General features: G+C 38.4%; 1 protein-coding gene across 2 annotated transcripts in view; it reads right to left on the bottom strand.

The window, feature by feature from the left end:
* The window catches only part of LOC133610391 (disks large homolog 5-like), an 81,804-nt gene that overhangs the window by 21,037 nt on the left and 39,201 nt on the right, over positions 1 to 21,566 (bottom strand). For both annotated transcript variants that reach the window (XM_061966594.2, XM_061966595.2), the window contains exons 8-18: positions 17,420 to 17,650; positions 15,299 to 15,483; positions 15,094 to 15,219; positions 14,025 to 14,157; positions 13,826 to 13,950; positions 13,587 to 13,762; positions 9,870 to 9,973; positions 9,452 to 9,544; positions 2,325 to 3,185; positions 979 to 1,102; positions 714 to 852 (exon numbers count right to left, since the gene is read on the bottom strand). In XM_061966594.2, coding sequence (XP_061822578.2) covers positions 714 to 852; positions 979 to 1,102; positions 2,325 to 3,185; positions 9,452 to 9,544; positions 9,870 to 9,973; positions 13,587 to 13,762; positions 13,826 to 13,950; positions 14,025 to 14,157; positions 15,094 to 15,219; positions 15,299 to 15,483; positions 17,420 to 17,650 — 2,297 coding nt within the window. The remainder of the gene's footprint in view (positions 1 to 713; positions 853 to 978; positions 1,103 to 2,324; positions 3,186 to 9,451; positions 9,545 to 9,869; positions 9,974 to 13,586; positions 13,763 to 13,825; positions 13,951 to 14,024; positions 14,158 to 15,093; positions 15,220 to 15,298; positions 15,484 to 17,419; positions 17,651 to 21,566) is intronic.

A 21,566-nucleotide genomic window follows, 5' to 3' on the forward strand; every position in this document is an offset into this window, starting at 1 on the left:
AGATATAAGTAAGAACTTTACACTACTTTACATTAGAAATGGCAACCGCGGAGGATGAATCTCCCATGACAAGAATATAGACAAAAAGAAGAAGCTTATCGACTATGGTGTTGACACAAACTACAATGGCGGACGTGCACACATTTTCAGGACTTATACAGATCCCAAATACACATCAGCAGGCACCAGAAGGTAAGAAAAGTTGGTTTTGCATAATATTGCAAGACAAAACGGCAGATAATATGTTTGCTAATGGGTGCCATTTTGCGGTCCTTATACACACACCATAAAAATACTTCTATGTTGAAGCACAATTCGCCTGTCTACGGTAGCCGTAATGCTCCCACAATCCATCAAGCGGTGCAGCTTACTAAAGTCATACTTAAACATTTTGACAGATTTTTGAACGCCGTGTGTAATGTTCTATATTCTCAATGGAACATTTAAAGTGTTGGTGTTGTTTACTGGCCTCATCTTGCAGTGTACACGTATCTCTTGTGTGTGACTGCCATCTACTGGTCACACTTATCATTACATCATGTACCAAATAAAATTGCTTTGAGGTCGGTAAGCACAACCAGAATTATTCCGTACATTAGGCGCACCGGTTTATAAGGCGCACTGTCGATTTTTGAGAAAATTAAAGGATTTTAAGTGCGCCTTATAGCCCGAAAAATACGGTATGCTGAATTAGGGCTGATGAAACTAAACACCTTGCGCGTGAATACGTGTGCACACTTGAGCCGGGAACTGGAGGACAGTTGCTGGTCTCGTGGCTCCAAGTGGTGTAGACCGGGTTCCTCATCACGGCCGTCTTGGCCGAGCAAGGCACTAAACCTCGCTGTGCCGGATCTTGAAAAAAATACACTTGCAATATGCAGTATCGGACACATTTTTGGAGACACTTTCACATTCAATGAAATGACGAGGTAACTCCAACAGAGCCCAAAAGTGCGGGAGACATTTTGGGAGACTTACGTGCCACGGCGCTGTTGTAGCTGGGCGGTGCAAAGTGCATGCTGTACCGATTGCTTCGCATCGGGGAGAAGCGTAACAGATCCACGGGCTCTGGGGAGTGCTCGTCATTAGAGAAACATTGAACCTGGGGGGAAAAAGTTAATTGCACACTGGTATAAATTATAGCTCATCACATAATTACCATAAATATTAAGATAATACAAAGTACTTATATTGTCACATGACATTTTATTCATTCTAAATTAGCGTTTTTAAAAAACTATATGTATTATTTAATTGCATGTGTTAAATTTTTTTATTCATAATGTGTATTTTAAAAATGTTTATTATTTAAACTGCCAAATATCTAAAAAAAATCAGAGATCGAGATGAACAATATAATTTGAAGGGTAAATTGAATTTAAAGCAACTTTGTGTTGACACGACTCTTTAAAGTATGTGCATATCAATTTGTGGGGTGACTCAATGGAATCAATTAGACAGGAAAATCCAAACAATAAAATTATTACATTTAAAAATAAAAAAATAAAAATTGTAGGTACAATAAAAAAAAATATTTTAAAGGTGTAATTAAATATATGTGTTTATTGTTGATAAAATGAGTAGGATTATTGTATTGCTGAGTTGGCTCAAGCACCTCCCGTTACTCCGAAAGGAACAAGTGGTAGAAAATGGATGGATGGATGGATTATTATTGTGAGTATATGGTAATGAAATTTAATATGATTTCTATTCTGTTAATAAACTTAATACTGTCAAAATCAAGTTATTATGCATTGTTCTGATGGTTGAAAATCAGATTATCTGAATGATGGGGCGGGACAATTTTAGCATTTGAATCTTCCTGCTCCTTTTCGGAGACGCACCATGATTCTTGGTTTCTATTTAATAATCTTTAAATCTTACTATTTTTGCAGATGAAGATATTGCAGGAGATACTTTTTTGTTGGAATTGTGTAGATGTTTGTTGTTTTCAAAATAAATTAAGGAACTGAACTAAATAACATTAACAATAATAATATTACCAATGTACTATTTATGTTTATATTATTTAAAAATAATTTCTCTAAATAATTTTTTCCCCAAACATACTTTGGATACTTTATTTCTATATTAACAGTATTTATTTTAACATGTCGTAATGCTACTAGAAATTGAAGTGGAACATTAAATTTTGTGTGCAATGACATCAAAAGCAAATCTAAGCTATATGTATTTGTTATCTAATATTATGTAGATTTATTCTCGTACAACAGGGGCTGTGGTATGACTTAATATCTGTCATTTCATGATAATATTGAATCAATTGTACTGTATGTGGAGGTGGGAACTCTGTACTCTCGCACCTGCTTTGGAACCGGGATGTGTAACGGTGTCACGTTACGTGCCCGTGCAGGCGCCGACTTGGGCCGCGACCTCCTCTTCTCAGGCTCCCTGTGTTGAGCCTCGTCCTCGTCCGTTTGCATATTGGGTTCTCTCTGGGGCGCGTGGGCATAGTAGAGCTGGTGCCCGGCCTCTCCCTCCATGACAGGACTGCTTCCTCTCGTCGGAGAGGCCGGAAGAGTGGACTCTGACGCCGAGCTGTTCTGCTGGGAATGTTTGAACCGGAACGAGTCGCTCCTGACCGGCGGGGTGGGCGGAGCTTGAGTGGATTCCACTAATGAGCTCTGTGGTGAGTGTTTAGACAGTTGGGAAAGTGACATGTAGTCCAGTTTTGGAGGAGCATCTGGTCTCCTGAAGGTGTCAAAGATGGACTTCCTTTGTTTGCTTCTCTTGTAGATGGAAAGCTGTGCACACTCCGGTATGGCTGCTCCAACAATGACTTTTGGCCACGTGCCTCCGCCGGCCTTCTCCGAGGGACGAGGGCATTCGGCGGGCACGGGAGTGAAGGTGAAGGGGCGATGGTGGAAGTCCTGCCTCCTGTAGCAGAACTCTGCCACGGGTTCCGAGGGGCTGCGGGAGTGCAGGGAGTTGTCGGAAAAGGGTTTGTGGTGGCGAACGCTAACGCTGCCCCCGTCCAGGTCGCCCGAGTCGTTGCACGATTCCTCGCAGGTGCAGCTGTCGGTCTGCGTGGAGCAGTTGTGCTTGGAGCACGTGTGCTTGGAGTTGCGGCAGTTTCTGGCGTGCACGTCGCAGGGCTGGAGACGGGGAGCCGAGTCCCTCACGCCTTCAAATAAACTCTGACCAGAACAGCTCTGTGGCAGAAACTGTCAAGAAAACAAAAAGTTATATAAGTAAACAAGTCATAGATTAGAAACAAACAGAAACAATGTTTACACTAGTCAAAGATCTTCTATACCACAGGAGTACTGTTTTTCATTTACTACGGCAAAAACATCTCAAATATATCTTCTTTGTGAAAGGAACACTGCTCTTTTTAAAGGAACTCTTTAAAAAATGCTAGTCAAAGAATGCTTGATAAGACAGGAGCACGCTGTGCTGTTTTTAAAGAACTACTGCAAAAACGCTAGTCAAAGATCTTTTATGTGACAGGAACACTGTTGTTTTTAAGGAACTTTAAAAAAAATGCTAGTCAATGAATACTTGATAAGACAGAAGCACGCTTTGCTGTTTTTCAAGAACCACTGCAAAAATGCTAGTCAAATGTCCTTGATAAAGACAGGGGTATTCTGCTGTTTTTAAATAACGACTTCAAAAGTGACAGTCAAAGATCCTTGATAAGACAGGAGTGCTGTGTTCTTTTTGAAGAACTGATACAAATATGCTAGTCAAAAATCCTTGATAAGGACTCTGCTGTTTTGAAACAAATACTGCAAATATCCTAGATAGAGATCATTAGAGACAGGAACACTGTTGTTTTAAGAGACTAATACAAAAATGCTAGTCAAAGATCCTTGATAAGACATACGCTCTATTCTGTTAAGCAACTACTGTAAAAAATACTACTTAAAGATCCTTGATCAGACAGGAGCACTATGGTTTTTTTAAAGAACTACGGCAAAAACTGTAGTCAAAGATTTTTGATGAGACAGGAGCGCTCTGTTCTTTTTTAAAAAATTAATGCAAATACAGGTAAAAGCCAGTAAATTAGAATATTTTGAAAAACTTGATTTATTTCAGTAATTGCATTCAAAAGGTGTAACTTGTACATTATATTTATTCATTGCACACAGACTGATGCATTCAAATGTTTATTTCATTTAATTTTGATGATTTGAAGTGGCAACAAATGAAAATCCAAAATTCCATGTGTCACAAAATTAGAATATTACTTAAGGCTAATACAAAAAAGGGATTTTTAGAAATGTTGGCCAACTGAAAAGTATGAAAATGAAAAATATGAGCATGAACAATACTCAATACTTGGTTGGAGCTCCTTTTGCCTCAATTACTGCGTTAATGCGGCGTGGCATGGAGTCGATGAGTTTCTGGCACTGCTCAGGTGTTATGAGAGCCCAGGTTGCTCTGATAGTGGCCTTCAACTCTTCTGCGTTTTTGGGTCTGGCATTCTGCATCTTCCTTTTCACAATACCCCACAGATTTTCTATGGGGCTAAGGTCAGGGGAGTTGGCGGGCCAATTTAGAACAGAAATACCATGGTCCGTAAACCAGGCACGGGTAGATTTTGCGCTGTGTGCAGGCGCCAAGTCCTGTTGGAACTTGAAATCTCCATCTCCATAGAGCAGGTCAGCAGCAGGAAGCATGAAGTGCTCTAAAACTTGCTGGTAGACGGCTGCGTTGACCCTGGATCTCAGGAAACAGAATGGACCGACACCAGCAGATGACATGGCACCCCAAACCATCACTGATGGTGGAAACTTTACACTAGACTTCAGGCAACGTGGATCCTGTGCCTCTCCTGTCTTCCTCCAGACTCTGGGACCTCGATTTCCAAAGGAAATGCAAAATTTGCATGGTTGGGTGATGGTTTGGGGTGCCATGTGTTTGTGTGTTTCAAGTTTATTCACAATACCATATAACAAATACAATAGTAGTAAAATATCATCATTTAAAGATGTTGGTACGTGAAAGGGTCCCCCAAATAAGCTAGAAGAAGCTTTTGACAGGGGGTCCAGAGGATAGAATATACATGGAATGATGGAATATACATGGAATGATGGAACATGGTAGCAAGTACAACAACAAAAAACAAAACAAAAAACAACGCTATATGATTAACACAAGATAATAGTACTAAAGCAAGCATACACATACATACATACATTCATTCAACCATGCAAAACCCAACAGTAGTCTACCCTACATGAGGCATTAAATATAGGTGGTTAATAGATAGGTTTTTAGTTTATTTTTGAAGTTGGAGAATGGATACAGCATCTTGAGGTTCTCATTAAGCCGGTTCCAAATCTTTGGTCCCCTGCATACAACACTTCGAGCGGTACAATCCAGTAAACGATGTTTCCCTGATATCAAATCTAAGTTACGAGTGTTGTGGGCATGCTGGGGATGGTAGATAGGAACCAAGCTACAGAGCCTTAAATTCAGCCTGTAAATGACTTGATAGGTTAAACAAGCATTTTGATAAATATTGAACTCTGTCAGTCTTAAGAGATGATAATCATCTGCTGGTGTCGGTCCACTCTGTCTCCTGAGATCCAGGGTCAACGCAGCCGTCTACCAGCAAGTTTTAGAGCACTTCATGCTTCCTGCTGCTGACCTGCTCTATGGAGATGGAGATTTCAAGTTCCAACAGGACTTGGCGCCTGCACACAGCGCAAAATCTACCCGTGCCTGGTTTACGGACCATGGTATTTCTGTTCTAAATTGGCCCGCCAACTCCCCTGACCTTAGCCCCATAGAAAATCTGTGGGGTATTGTGAAAAGGAAGATGCAGAATGCCAGACCCAAAAACGCAGAAGAGTTGAAGGCCACTATCAGAGCAACCTGGGCTCTCATAACACCTGAGCAGTGCCAGAAACTCATCGACTCCATGTCACGCCGCATTAACGCAGTAATTGAGGCAAAAGGAGCTCCAACCAAGTATTGAGTATTGTACATGCTCATATTTTTCATTTTCATACTTTTCAGTTGGCCAACATTTCTAAAAATCCCTTTTTTGTATTAGCCTTAAGTAATATTCTAATTTTGTGACACACGGAATTTTGGATTTTCATTTGTTGCCACTTCAAATCATCAAAATTAAATGAAATAAACATTTGAATGCATCAGTCTGTGTGCAATGAATAAATATAATGTACAAGTTACACCTTTTGAATGCAATTACTGAAATAAATCAAGTTTTTCAAAATATTCTAATTTACTGGCTTTTACCTGTATGTTAGTCAAAGATCCTTGATAAGACAGCTCGGCTGTTTTTAAAAACTACTGCAACAACAATCTTTAATGTGACAGGAACACTTGTTTTTTTAGGAACTATATCAAATATGCAAACAGATCCTTGATAAAGACAGGAGCACTTTGCTGTTTTTAGCAACTACTGCAGAAATTCTGGTTAAAGATCCTTGATAAAGACAGACACATTGTTGTTTTTAAGGAACTTCTTAAAAAATGCTAGTGAAAAAATGCTTGATAAGACAACTGTACTGTTTTTAAAGAACTACTGCAAAAATACTAGTCAAATTTCCTTGATAAAGACAGGGGTATTCTGCTGTTTTTTAAATAACGACTTCAAAAGTGACAGTCAAAGATTCTTGATAAGACAGGAGTGCTGTGTTCTTATTGAAGAACTCATGCAAATATGCTAGTCAAAAATCCTTGATAAGGACTCTGCTGTTTTGAAACAAATACTGCAAATATCCTAGTTAGAGATCATTAGAGACAGGAACACTGTTGTTTTAAAAGACTAATTCAAAAATGCTAGTCAAAGATCCTTGATAAGACATGGGCTCTATTCTGTTATTTAGCAACTACTGTAAAAAATACTACTTAAAGATCCTTGATCAGACAGGAGCACTCTGGTTTTTTTTAAAGAACTACGTCAAAAACTGTAGTCAAAGATTTTTGATGAGACAGGAGCGCTCTGTTCTTTTTTTTAAAAATTAATGCAAATATGTTAGTCAAAGATCCTTGATAAGACAGCTCGGCTGTTTTTAAAAATTACTGCAACAACAATCTTCAATGTGACAGGAACACTTGTTTTTTTAGGAACTATATCAAATATGCTAACAGATCCTTGATAAAGACAGGAGCACTTTGCTGTTTTTAGCAACTACTGCAGAAATCCTGGTTAAAGATCCTTGATAAAGACAAAAACATTGTTGTTTTTAAAGAACTACTTTTAAAAAATGCAAGTCAGATTCTTGATAAGACAGGGGTGCTTTCTGTTTCTAACCAACTACTGTAAAAATCATAGTTAAAGATCATTGATAAAGACAGGATCACTCTGCTGTTTTAAGCAACAACTGCAAAAATCCTAGTTAAAGGCTGCTCTGTTCATTTGTAAGGAAATACTGCAAAAACACTCACTCGTCGTAAATATTTTATGTTACATCTTTTATGCTGTTTTTAAGAACTACTGCAAAAACAATCTTTAATGTGACAGGAACATTGTTGGGGTTTTTTTAGAAACTATGTCAAATATGCTAATTACAGATCCTTGATAAAGATAGGAGCACTTTGCTGTTTTTAAGCAACAACTGCAAAGATCCTAGTTAAAGATCCTTGATAAAGACAGGATCACTCTGCTGTTTTAAGTAACAACTGCAAAAATACTAGTTAAAAATCCTTAATAAAGACAGGATCACTCTGCTGTTTTAAGCAACAACTGCAAAAAATACTAGTTAAAGATCCTTAACCAGGCTGCTCTGTTCATTTATAAGAAACTACTGCAAAAACACTCACTAGTCATAAATCTTTTGTTACATCTTTCATGCTGTTTTTAAAAACTACTGCAAAAACAATCTTTAATGTGACAGGAACACTGTTGTTTTTTTAGAAACAATGTCAAATATGCCAATTACAGATCCTTGATAAAGATAGGAGCACTTTGCTGTTTTTAAGCAACAACTGAAAAAATCCTAGTTAAAGATCCTTAATAGACAGGATCACTCTGCTGTTTTAAGCAACAACTGCAGAAATACTAGTTAAAGATCCTTAACCAGACTGCTCTGTTCTTTTATAAGGAACTACTACAAAAACACTCATTAGTCATAGATCTTTTATGTAACAGGAACGCTTTGTTGTTTTTAAAAACTACTTCAAAAGTGATAGTCATAGATCTTTGACAGCAGTCCTGGGCAAATTAAGGCCCGGGGGCCACATGCGACCCGTTGAGTTTTTCAATCTGGCCCGCCGGACATTCCCAAATAACTTTTTTTAGATCTTTAAGATGGAAACTGTAGCTGCCATAATGATGTGCAGTCATGTAATGACCATAATTCTTCAACTATGCAAAGTATTTCAATGGTTGGAATCTGCGCTTATGGATGATATACCCGTTACTATGGTAATCTAATTAGTTACTATGGTCATCTAATTAGTTACAATGGTCATCTAATTAGTTACTATGGTAATCTACATCACAGCAGCTCAGACGAGGCACCAAACAGTGTGGGCGGTAAGCGTTTCCAAAGACGCGTAAGGAAATTTTCACAACAAAGTTATAAAGCTTAGTGATGTATAGAATAGAATAGAAAGTACTTTATTGATCCCTGGGGGAAATTCAGCAAATATCAGATGTATCAGATTGTAGGTGGGTTTATTTTGTACCCTTCTCGTTCATATTTCACTGTTTGTTGCATTTTTGTTGCGTTTCACTTGATTGTAAAATATGTCAAGAATAACAACAAATATGCCACCTTTGGGGGCGGCATGGCGTAGTGGGTAGAGCAACCGTGCCAGAAACCTGAGGGTTGCAGGATCGCTCCCCGCCTCTTACCATCCAAAAATCGCTGCCGTTGTGTCCTTGGGCGGGACACTTCACCCTTTGCCCCCGGTGCCACTAACACCCGTGAATTGAATGATGAATGATAGGTGGTGGTCGGAGGGGCCGTTGGCGCAAATTGCAGCCACGCTTCCGTCAGTCTACCCCAGGGCAGAATGATGGGTTCTACATGTAAAGCGACTTTGGGTACTTAGAAAAGCGCTATATAAATCCCAGGTATTATTATTATTATTATTATGTCGATCGAAAGGGGGTGTGACATACATATTTTGTCAATATTCGGTGTTTTATCGTTCATAGAAAAATTTAAAATTCCATTACGTTTTTTAAGGCGGTCTGTCATAACGTTTTTAGCATTCAATCAGACATTTTTGTGAGGTTTTGTATTAGTGTTCCTAAAAATAGATATACCGGCCCCCAGACACATTTTTTTCTCTAAATGTGGCCCCAGAGTCAAAATAATTGCCCAGGCCTGTTCTACAGTATGTAAGAGGAGTGCTCTGCTCTTTTTAAAAAACGGATTTAAAAGTGTCAAGTCAAAGATCCTTAATAAGACAGGAGCGCTCTGTTCTTTTTAGAGAACTTAAAAAGGAACTTAAATCATTTCGCTGTGGTAGTGCGGATTTGAATTTTCTTTGAAGTCGTCACCTTGGCGAGGGAGACGCAGATAGACTCGCGGCAGGCCCTCAGAAGACCTTCACATTCCGGAAGAGACTTGCTGTCCAGCGAGATGCCATTAATCTGAAATTAAAATGAATAATATTAGGGATCAAAAAGAAATGCACTATAGTATTCTCTTGTGTATAATATGCCAGAAACATGACAAGAATGGACTTATATGCAACTCGTTCATGTCTTCCTGCATAATTTAATTAAATCCATACAAAATCTGTCTTTATAAAGATAATAATGCTATTTTTTTATATAAATGTAACAATATGTGTGTTACTGTTCTAGTTTGTGTATTGCTTTGATTTTAGACAGGCCTTTACATGACATTGACCAGCAGGGGGAGCAAAATGACCTTTCCAAATCCCACAAATGTCCCACATGGTTGCATACTCACAGCTAACAGCCTGTCCCCGACTGAGAGAGCATTGTCTCTGACTGCTGGACTGCCGGGCGCCAGCGAGGCGACAAACACTCCGCTCTCCAGGCCGATGCCACATTCTAAGAGGAGAATGCGATTAAAAGTCACTTTAATTGTAATTTAAAGAACATAAACCGATTGTCTTGCAAATTTTTAAATGTATTCAGACTTTCGTCACGCATGTTTGCAACTGCACACTCTTTGGTCCAATGACAAACATACCAGTATGAACGCTAAGCGAACGTTTGTACCAGGTACCTTTTGTGTGTGAACGCAGCCTTTTTAAAAGTGTTTTTATAGGGGTGTCCCGATCTGATGTTGATATCAGATATTGATCAAATATCAGCAAATAACAACAAGTATCGAAATATGACGGCTTGCATCTAAAATCTCATATAAAAGGAGTTCTGCAGTGTGTTTACTTGTGCAAAACTCAACAGCCAGTTTAAATTCTAAATATCTTCGAATAGGCACACGAGTTTGGTCTTTTCTTCTATTTTAGTCAAGTCATTATTAAAAATACGCTCGGCTATAGAATACTAATAACAGTAGCTCCACAACAGCTAAACAAGCACACAAGCTAGACACAGAGAATACGTGTTCTTGATTAAACAATATTGCAGTCTAAAACAGTCTCCAAAAATTACCGGTATAGTTGCATATTACTTACACATACAAAGTCTCCAAGGCAGAAGCCTTCCTGGCTGGAATATCAAGACAATATAACATACATCCATAAACGTGGATGCATATGCAAAAGTGCAATACATTTATCTGTACAGTAATCTATTTATTTATATATGCACCTTATTACTCTTTTATCCTGCACTACCATGAGCTAATGCAACAAAATGTCGTTCTTATCTGTACTGCAAAGTCCAAATTTGAATGACAATAAAAGGAAGTCTAAGTCTCTAAGTCTAATAGAAAGTATCCAGTAACAAACGTGTCCGCGTTATGCAAATTAACTGTTGCAATTTTAACTTAAAGACAGCATAAGTTAAAAAAGTTAAAGTACCAATGATTGTCACACACACTAGGTGTGGCGAAATTATTCTCTGCATTTGACCCATCACCCTTGATCACCCCCTGGGAGGTGAGGGGAGCAGTGGGCAGCAGCGGTAGCCGCGCCCGGGAATAATTTTTGGTGATTTAACCCCCAATTCCAACCCTTAATGCCGAGTGCCAAGCAGGGAGATAATGGGTCCCATTTTTATAGTCTTTGGTATGACTCGGCCGGGCTTTGAACTCACAACCTACCGATCTCAGGGCGGACACTCTAACCATTAGGCCACTGAGTAGGTTTCAATAAATCCAATCCAGACTATGGATGGTATCCTTTACATTTAAACTATTACCAGTACCAAATCTTTACTTTAAAAATGGTGCCTAAACTGGTATTTAAAAATGAAAAACATGCATAATTTTATTAAAAAAATAAAAAAATCCATCCATCCATTTCCTACTGCTTGCCCCTTTTTGGGTCGCCTATCCCAGCTCCAATCGGGCGGAAGGCGGGGTACATCCTGGACAAATCACCACCTCATCACAGGGCCAACACAGATAGACAGACAACATTCACACTCACATTCACACATTAGGGCCAATGTATTTTAAATCCCATTTTGCAATATTCAAATTGAACAGACTAGTATTTTAACTACTGAAATTTTAATCAAGAAACACATTAAAATATAAAAAACAAAATCCATTACAATTTGTCATAATTGTTGCAGCAATAAGAACATAGAGAACATGCAAAAAGCAACTGTTGTAAGTTTGAGGCTCTTTATTCCGGGAGTTTGTGAATTCAACTTCGCTCACTGTAACCTCCACTTGTTGTATTCTTTTAGCACCGAAATGAGACACTGCTAGTTTATTTTTTCGGTCAGGTTACTACTGCTTACTTCCAGAATCGGGTTTTGGTGCCCATTCCTAATTCAGACTGTTAATAATCAATAGATTATAGGGATGTAACGATATGAAAATTTCACGGTACGATATTATTGTGGAATGGAATAAAAACGCCATAGTGTGTAAAATGAAGTGGAAATAATGTTTAGGTAAACACACTTACTGTAATTTAACACAAATATAACACTAAAATGTTGTAATATTATTAATTACTACAAACATGTATTCTTCAGTGCAAATAATTGTGCAGGAACTTCTACTGTTTCAAGCAAAAAAGTAGGAAAAACTTAGTGTTTTTACAGTGACAATATAAACATCCAATGTAAAACAATAATGTCCCTACTTTTACTTTCTGAGAAGTATATCAGTTGGCAAAATGCTTTTTTTATTTTTTTATTTTTAAAAAAGTTCATTTAAATTTAAATTTGTAATAATGTAACCACCTCACAAATTGACGTTTAGCGTTGCTGGCTTCATCTTTTCCGGGTGATGGTAGCTTATCAAGTAGCTTTGGTGTGCCCTGACCAAGTCTGTTTTGACTTGGAATGCTCAATACGAATGTGGCGCGCTTCATTACCTCCGCCACACAGGTTATGTTTTCGCCAGGGTTTGTTTTTCTGTTCGTAACATAACTCAAAAAGTTATGGACATATTTTGAAAAAAACATTTCCTCTTATCTACTACAAAGTGGAACATACGTCACTTTCTGTTTCCTCTTTCTCTCCACTTTACAGTGCTTCACGCCGCCACATTGCAGTCTCGCGCTGCGCAGAGGATACACCTAACATCCACTATAATGATACAGAGTACAGGAGCGTAGCTTGTCGATACTACTACGATTACATCGATATTTTTTAGCATCACAAAATCTTTTTTCGTTTTTTTTAAATGTACATTATGTTTATAAACTCAGGAAATATGTCCCTGGACACTTGAGGACTTTGAATATGACCAATGTATGATCCTGTAACGACTTGGTATCGGATTGATACCCAAATTAGTGGTATCATCCAAAACTACTGCAAAGCATCCAAACAACAGAAGAATATGTGATTATTACATTTTAACAAAGTGTAGATAGAACATGTTAAAATAGAAAGTAAGCAGATATTAACAGTAAATGAACAAGTAGATTACTAATTCATTTTATACCACTTGTCCTTAATAATTTTGACAAAATAATAGAATGGAAAATGACAATATGTTACTGCACACGTCAGCAGACAATTGGGAGCCTTTGTTTGCTTACTTACTACTAAAAGACAAGTTGTCTTGTATGCTCACTATTTTATTTAAGGACAAACTTGCAATAAGAAACATATGTTTAATGTACCGTAAGATTTTTTGTAAAATAAAGCCAATAATGCATTTTTTTGTGGTCCCCTTTATTTTTCTTGTTTTTGTTTGTATAGTATTGTTCTTGTATTATATTGTTTATGTTAAATGTGGAGTGAGTGAGAGGGGTTGGGATATTATAAGCAATTGCTTCATCCAACCCCTTTTCAAGCCTTGCATAAATGTCTCTGCCAAAATGTAAAAAAAAAAATATATATATATTTTTTTTAGAAAAGTATCGAAAAGTACCGAAATACATTTTGGTACCGGTATCAAAATATTGGTATCGGGACAACACTAGTATCTACAATACCGTTACAGACCTAATAGATTAGTGTTGTTTACAGCTACCATTGTTCTCTGAGTAAGTTCATTTGATCAAGTCTTTTGTGACATTCCACACTACAAAATTATGAAATGAACTTGTATCGGGACAATTTCTACCTTTGTGCCCGGCCAGGTTTATCTGGACCGGCGTGACCACGCGTCCTCCCAGGGACTTCCTCCTGCGGACGACCATATTGATCACTCCCTCTCCGCTCAGCACCGCTTTGATGGCCTGCTTCCTGTCCTTGTTAGTCAGGTCCACGTTGTTGATCTTCAGCAGCCAGTCGTTCACCCTGAACACACCAATGTACACGTCTGACTCTAATTCAACGCTGGACGGAAGTAAATAAGTTTACCTCAATCGGCCCTCTGCTTGACTTCCTTTGTCCACCTTGCTGACAAATACGCCACAGTCTCCTGGTAAATAAGGATCATTTAACCCCTCTGCGATATCGAAGCCGAGAGCTTTCAAATCCATGTCCTGAAATACCGGCAAACAAGGATAATTGAACATAAAAGCAAAAAATAACTTGGCTCATTCAACAACTGACTCACTCTGCGCTTCTCAAACTCTACAACCTCCGTCTCCCATTCAACTGAGTCCATGTCGATGGCGGAATCGTGCGAGCTGTGAGCCATCAGCTGACGAAACCGTGCCTCCTTTTCCAACTGGTCCTCCATTTTTTCCCTGCAAACGACAGAAAAAAACCAGTGCATTATTTCTTCAAGTGAGCAGGATTACACAAAAATGCCTTAGACCACAAATGCTAAACTAACTAAACCCAACATCCACTATAATGATACAGAGTACAGGAGCGTAGCTAGTCGATACTACTACGATTACATCGATATTTTTTAGCATCACAAAATCTTCTTTCGTTTTTTTTAAATGTACATTATGTTTATAAACTCAGGAAATATGTCCCTGGACACTTGAGGACTTTGAATATGACCAATGTATGATCCTGTAACGACTTGGTATCGGATTGATACCCAAATTAGTGGTATCATCCAAAACTACTGCAAAGCATCCAAACAACAGAAGAATAAGTGATTATTACATTTTAACAAAGTGAAAAAAAAAAACAGTGCATTATTTCTTCAAGTGAGCAGGATTACACAAAAATGCCTTAGACCACAAATGCTAAACTCAAAGCCCCTGCAGGGGTCAGATGTGGCTCGCCACATCATTATATTTGGCCCTCGAAAGACAGTAAATGTGTCACTAAAGTACTTTATCTTTTCTTACTATGTGCATTCATTATTTTCATTTTGACAAACAATACATGTTCTCCATGCAATCACATATTTCTTTAACTTAAATATGATCTAATAATACAACAAATATATAATACATTCAAACCATTTTATGTAAAAAAATATATATATATATATTTTAAAACACTAGTCAAAGATCCCGTATTTGAAACAAGAGCAACTGTAAAACTAATTGAATATCCTCTGTGACAGGAGCGCTCTGTTGTCTTTAAGGATATTAGTCACTGCCAAGTTTTGTACAGATCTAGGGCCTGATTTGGCGAGTCCTGCTTTACAAGTTCAACTTGAGTGGGTCTTCATGAGTACGGTACAGAGACACGATTCCAAATAAGTACAAATGACTCACTTCAGCTCCTTTAGCTCCCGCGCAGCATCGTTCTTCTGCTTCCTCGTGTCGTCCAGGTTCCGCAGCGCGTCTGCCAGGTCGCTCACAGCCCTGTCTCTCTCTCGCCTCAAGTTGTCACACAATGTACTAAAACAAAATGATCACAATACATACAGTAAATAAGTGTATTCATACTTAGTTGTACATTTTTCTTTTGCATTCTCACCGTACGCTTTCCCTCTCCGCCACTATTTTGTCCCTCTCCTGGAAGGCCCAATCCCGTCGACACTTGGCCACCTCAGCCTCCTGCAGGGCCTCCTTCAGCTCCTGACTGATGGCCTCATGCTGCTTCCTGAGCATCTCAATCTCCTTGTTGGCTCTCTCCATGTCCAGAGTGGCCGAGTCTTGTTTCTAGGAGGGAAACGGCTTACTTTAACCATAAACCTTTGGTCACGATCGTGATTGTATTTGTTTCAAACATGCTCAAAAAGGTCAGATCACATTTTTTAATTTGCTAAGTTAACGTGTCCGAAAAGGATTAGGAAGAAGCAGAGCTTAAATCCTACATCTTTTCCATGTTTCAGCAATTACTGATGGTTTGTGTTTAACAAGTAACCATTTTCTTAAAAAGGAGAGAAAAGAATAGAGGATGTCTAACAATAAATATATAGCTTATGCAGTTCTGAAAGTAGGACCAAAAGAAAGGAGAAAAAAGTGGAAACACAAATTAAATAATTTATAAGAAAGTAAAAAAAAATATATATATATATATATATATATATATATATATATATATATATATATATATATATATATATATATATATATATATATATATATATATATATATATATATATATATATATATATATATATATATATATATATATATAGAGTACAGGCCAAAAGTGTGGACACACCTTCTGAATTCAATGTGTTTTCTTTATTTTCATGACTATTTACATTGTTGATTGTCACTGAAGGCATCAAAACTATAAATGAACACATGTGGAGTTATGTACTTAACAAAAAAAAGGTGAAATAACTTCAGTGACAATCTACAATGTAAATAGTCATGAAAATAAAGAAAACGCATTGAATGAGAAGGTGTGTCCAAACTTTTGGCCTGTACTATATGTATATATGTGTATTTATACATATATACATATACATAAACACATATCCAGACAGGATTTTAGCTAAAACTGTTACCAAGTTTTGAACAAATAAATAACATGCAATCAAGTAAAAACATTTAAAAAGGTTCCTGTATGACATTCTGGCAATAAAATTGCTTATGCGTCCAAATAGCATGGTCTTTTTTTAACTTAATTTACATTATAAAAGCAACTAATAACCTGTGATTAATCATGATTAACCTAAATTCCAAAGTGTGAATAATCGGATTAAAAAAAAAATTTAATCATGATACATCACATATTAAAAAAAAAAATTTCCTTTACATGTCCGAAAAGGAGTAGGTAGAAGCAAAGCTTATTTAATCCCACATCTTTTCCACTTCATAGCAATTCCTAACACATATGTCCTCTTCCTGTTCTTAATGTGTACACAATGTACATCAATTCATTCTTAATACAACAGGTCTCTTCATAAATATTTAAGTCAGTTATGATTCACTTATTGAGATGAATAATATCTCATTTTCAATCATTTATTATTCTTTCTTGTACTTGACAAATACTTGAAACAGCCTCTTTGCATCATATTAGCACATTGTTTGATTTATATGCTTAATCCATTCCATAATTTAATTCCATGCATGGATATGCTGAAGGTCTTAAGTGTTGTAAGTTAGAGTTCCCTCTAAGGTTATATTTCTCCTTTTTTTTCGGTTTGTAGCAGGATATAGTTTGCTTTGTGCATCGTTTTAGCTGTTTGCAAATGCACCAAATCATTGAATTTCAATATTTTATATTTAATAAAGGGTATGTGTGTTCTCTACTATATATATTGCAAGTATGAGTGTCCATTGTCCAAATCCTTAGCATGAAATGGATCATGTGCTGCAGTTGCAAGTGGGTCAGCTGTAAAGTAATTAAAAAGATCTCTCTCAGTGCTTTCCCTCTAAATAGAAAAACAGGGAGTATTAATTAAGCTCTTGGCTAAACAGATTCCTATAGAGTTTGGATTTGTCTTTTCGGGATTAGTTGCTGGTCGGTTTCTAATGCATGACTGTGAATGTAATAATGTGTGGAAGCGTGCCAACAGCAAAAAAAAAAAACATTTTCGACTAATATATGAGATAGGCTGAAAGGATTATTGTCCGAGTAATAAATAAATCCCTCCATTTGTAAATAATAACAAATCTCCCGCCTGTCTGGGCTACCTGTCTGGACTGGTAATACTCCCGCAGCAGCTGGTCACGCTGGACGATGGCCTCCGTCCTCTCTTTGCGGGCCACGTCACGCTCCTCGCGCACCGTCTCCATGTCCTTGCAGGCCTGGCTCAGCTCCTTCTGGGCCTCGGCCTTGTCCTTCACCTCGTGGCAGTACTTCTCCAGCAGCTCGTTCGTCTCGCAGATGGCCCGGTCTCGGTCCATCAGGGATGAGGCCAGCTCCTGTAATGGCACAAAAAGGGGGACTTTTTTTTCTCGACTCTCACAAATACTGATGTGGAACAATTTTGACAAATACAACTTTTTTTAATTTATTTTTTTTAAATAGATGGAAAACTGATTGTACTTTGGCATGAAGTCTGCCATAAAACATGGGGAAACTAGAAATGCAAGATTGTAGACAGTCACAATGTGTCCTATCAGGCATACTACAATTGCAGGTAGCATAAAAGTTGTTCAATAAAAATTACTCCAGACATACAGAGACTATGTAGCACAAAATTAAAAACTACAAAAGCATGGTTGTTGACAACCACAACGTACCCCATGGGACAGCCTATAATTGTTTGTGTTACTGCATAAGTACACTGGAACCACGATTTACAAACCCCTCTGTTTGCAAACTGTTCGGTTTACAATCTTTTAGAACGCGCCAAATATGCCTCTGTGTGCGAACCATGTCTCTGTGTGTATGAACGATTCATTCATTCAGAGTCCTGCTGGCAACCATTTTGTGCTTGCTCGTATTGAAGAGACTGAGGAAACCGGCTTCATACCACAGCAAGTTTTTAATTGTGATGAGAACAGACTTTTCTCGAAAAAGATGCCAAAGCGGACTTTTTTTTACAGCGGAGGAGAGGACTACCTTTTGTTCAGCGGCGCCTCTTCCAAGAGGACATGCACACACACACCTGCCCTCTCCCTTCTCCCCTTATGTCTGCTCGTTTCTCTCCTCACGTGAGCTGCTCTTTTGCCGATACATTAAAGTAAAGATACATGCAATAAGTGGATTTACGTTTCAAAAATATTTATTATTGTAGTTAGAGATGTCCGATAATATCGGACTGCCGACATTATCGGCCGATACATGCTTTAAAATGTAATATCGGAAATTATCGGTATCGGTTTCAAAAAGTAAAATTTATGACTTTTTAAAACGCCGCTGTACGGAGTGGTACACGGACGTAGGGAGAAGTAAAGAGCAGTTGCGTCTCCCAGTCATACTTGCCAACACTCCAGATTTTCCCGGGAGCCTCCCGAATTTCAGTATCCCTCCCGAAAATCTCCCGGGGCAACCATTGTCCCGAATTTCTCCCGATTTCCACCCAGACAACAGTATTGGGGGCGTGCCTTTAAGGCACTGCCTTTGCGTGCCGGCCCAATCACATAATATCTACAGCTTTTCACACACACAAGTGAATGCAAAGCATACTTGGTCAACAGCCATACAGGTCACACTGAGGGTGGCCGTATAAACAACTTTAACACTGTTACAAATATGCGCCAAACTGTGAACCCACACCAAACAAGAATGACAAACACATTTCGGGAGAACATCCGCACCGTAACACAACATAAACACAACAGAACAAATACCCAGAACCCCTTGCAGCACTAACTCTTCCGAGACGCTACAATATCCACCCCTCGCTACCCCCCCCCCCCCCCCAACCTCGCCCCTCCCCAACCCCGCCCACCTCAACCTCCTAATCCTCTCTCAGGGAGAGCATGTCCCAAATTCCAAGCTGCTGTTTTGAGGCATGTTAAAAAAAATAATGCACTTTGTGACTTCAATAAGAAATATGGCAGTGCCATGTTGGCATTTTTTTCCATAACTTGAGTTGATTTATTTTGGGAAACCTTGTTATATTGTTTAATGCATCCAGCGGAGCATCACAAAATGCAAAAAAAATTAGGCAAAATAATGTGTTAATTCCACCAAAGTATATATTGATATCGGTTAATATCGGAATCGGTAATTAAGAATTGGACAATATCTGCATGTCGGGTATCGGCAAAAAAGCCATTATCGGACATCTCTAATTGTAGTAATATGGTTGTTAAAAGTAATGATCTTTGTGATTTCTGATCGTTTGTCAGGAAACCAAAGGGTGTGTGCGCATGTTGTCAGAGCAGCGCATACAGCACAGTTCAGCTTGCCGTTGTTGTTTTAGCTTGTTAATTAGGAGACAGTTGATTGATCACCTTCTAGTTATGTTTGTTTGACAAGTCATTGTATTGTCTGCTCGCGGAAAACAAACATTTGACGATTTGACTCCCTCGAATGGTCTTGACGCTGTGAACAACAGGAACAGGCTGTTCTGAAAACACCCCCGAGGACACCTCAATGATGGACGCTTTTGACCTCCCTCCCTCCTCAACGACACCTGGAGTCGAACTTTTGCTTGCATGCAGAACGGCCCCAGTGTATGAACATTACATCATCACACCCAAGACAATGGGCACACACACACACACCCCTCCCCCACCCCACGCCTTCACCACCGCTTGTTTCCCCTCGGGGTGATGGACGGCTGGCAGCGCTTTATAGCAGCAGTCGCCCTCCAGGGCCCCAACTCCCTGCCCCTCTGTCGCGAGTTGTCGTGATTAAATGCAACGTGTTTATGTGTGCATTGCATGGAGGTTTTTCCCCACTCCAGACTAGGCCCCCTTAGGAGCCCAGTCTAGATTGTATTTTTTTACTCATCTTCTTCCCCAGCGTTTTACCTTTTTCTTATCTTTTACGGGGCGCCTTTGGCGACCCATCAGCGTTCCTGTTCTGTAACCTGTACACTGTTTGTTTGTCTAATCTTGAACGGGTTTGTGCTGAAAACAGTTTCGTTGTACTTGTGTAATGACAATAAAGTCCTATCCTATCCTATAAACTGTGCTGTATAGCATTTTATATTGTTTCTAAATTGTTAAAGACATAACTAAAATAGGGACTTTTGTCGAGGCTGGAACCCATTATACATATTTACATTGTTTCTTATGGAGAAATTTGCTTCACTATACAAACTTTTCGATTAACGAAAAACAAATTACGTTTGTAAATCGATGTTCCACAGGACCATAAAAGGACCATTACTCATTAGTCCAAACATACAAACATACATCCGGAAGCTTTCACGGCGCTTCAGTTTTTCCACATTTTGTTAAGTTACAACCTTATCCCAAAATGGAAAAAATATTTTTTTTTTTTGTCCACAAAAGTCCACACACAATACCTCATAATGACAATGTGAAAAGTTTTTTGGGGTAATTTTAGTAAATGTATTAAATATAAAAAATCACATACACATAACTATTAGACCCTTTGCTCAATCCTTTGTTGATGCACCTTTGGCAGCAATTACAGCTTCAAATCTTTTTGAATACAAGAACAATACATACAGAGGAATGCTGTAGCTCTGACAGAGTGACCATCTGGTTCTTGGTCACCTCCCTGACTATACTGTTATAAATGCAGCAATGCACAGAGACATCCTGGATGAAAACCAACACTTCCATCCAATCTGATGGAACATGAGTGGTGATGCAAAGAACAATGGGCAAGGAGGAATGTTCGAAACTGCCCAAAGCTTTTATATATGAACTTATTCACATCATCATTATGTGGTAATGTCTGTAGAATAGGCTCCAACTTAACAAAATGTGAAAAAAAAGGAAGCGCTGTGAATACTTTCCAGGATGCACTGTATGTACATATATAACTTGAATGTCACTTAGTAGGGCACAACATACAAAGAAACAGGGAATGCATGGTTATAAACAGCCACACTGCACTGCACCAGGTATCCTACAATTGCTTATAATATTGTACATGTATACACTATGTGATATTAAAGTTGTTTAATTATTCTTTGTTTTACTCCAAACAAATAGTATCTATGTACCAAAAAGGACACTACCCGGAACGCTAAATTTAACAGAAACCACAAATATATGGTTTTAGACCACCAAAATGTGTCACACAAGGCAGTAGATACTTTTTTATGATACTCTACAAGTAAACGTAACATAAAAGTTGTCTCAGTGTATATATATAAAAGCAACAAATGGCGGTGAATAGAGCGCAAAATTACTGATCCTACAAATGCATGGATCATAGGGACTGGCATCCTCCAATAGTGTATGG

Source organism: Nerophis lumbriciformis, linkage group LG11 (genome assembly GCF_033978685.3).
Source record: "Nerophis lumbriciformis linkage group LG11, RoL_Nlum_v2.1, whole genome shotgun sequence".
Lineage (NCBI taxonomy): Eukaryota > Metazoa > Chordata > Actinopteri > Syngnathiformes > Syngnathidae > Nerophis > Nerophis lumbriciformis.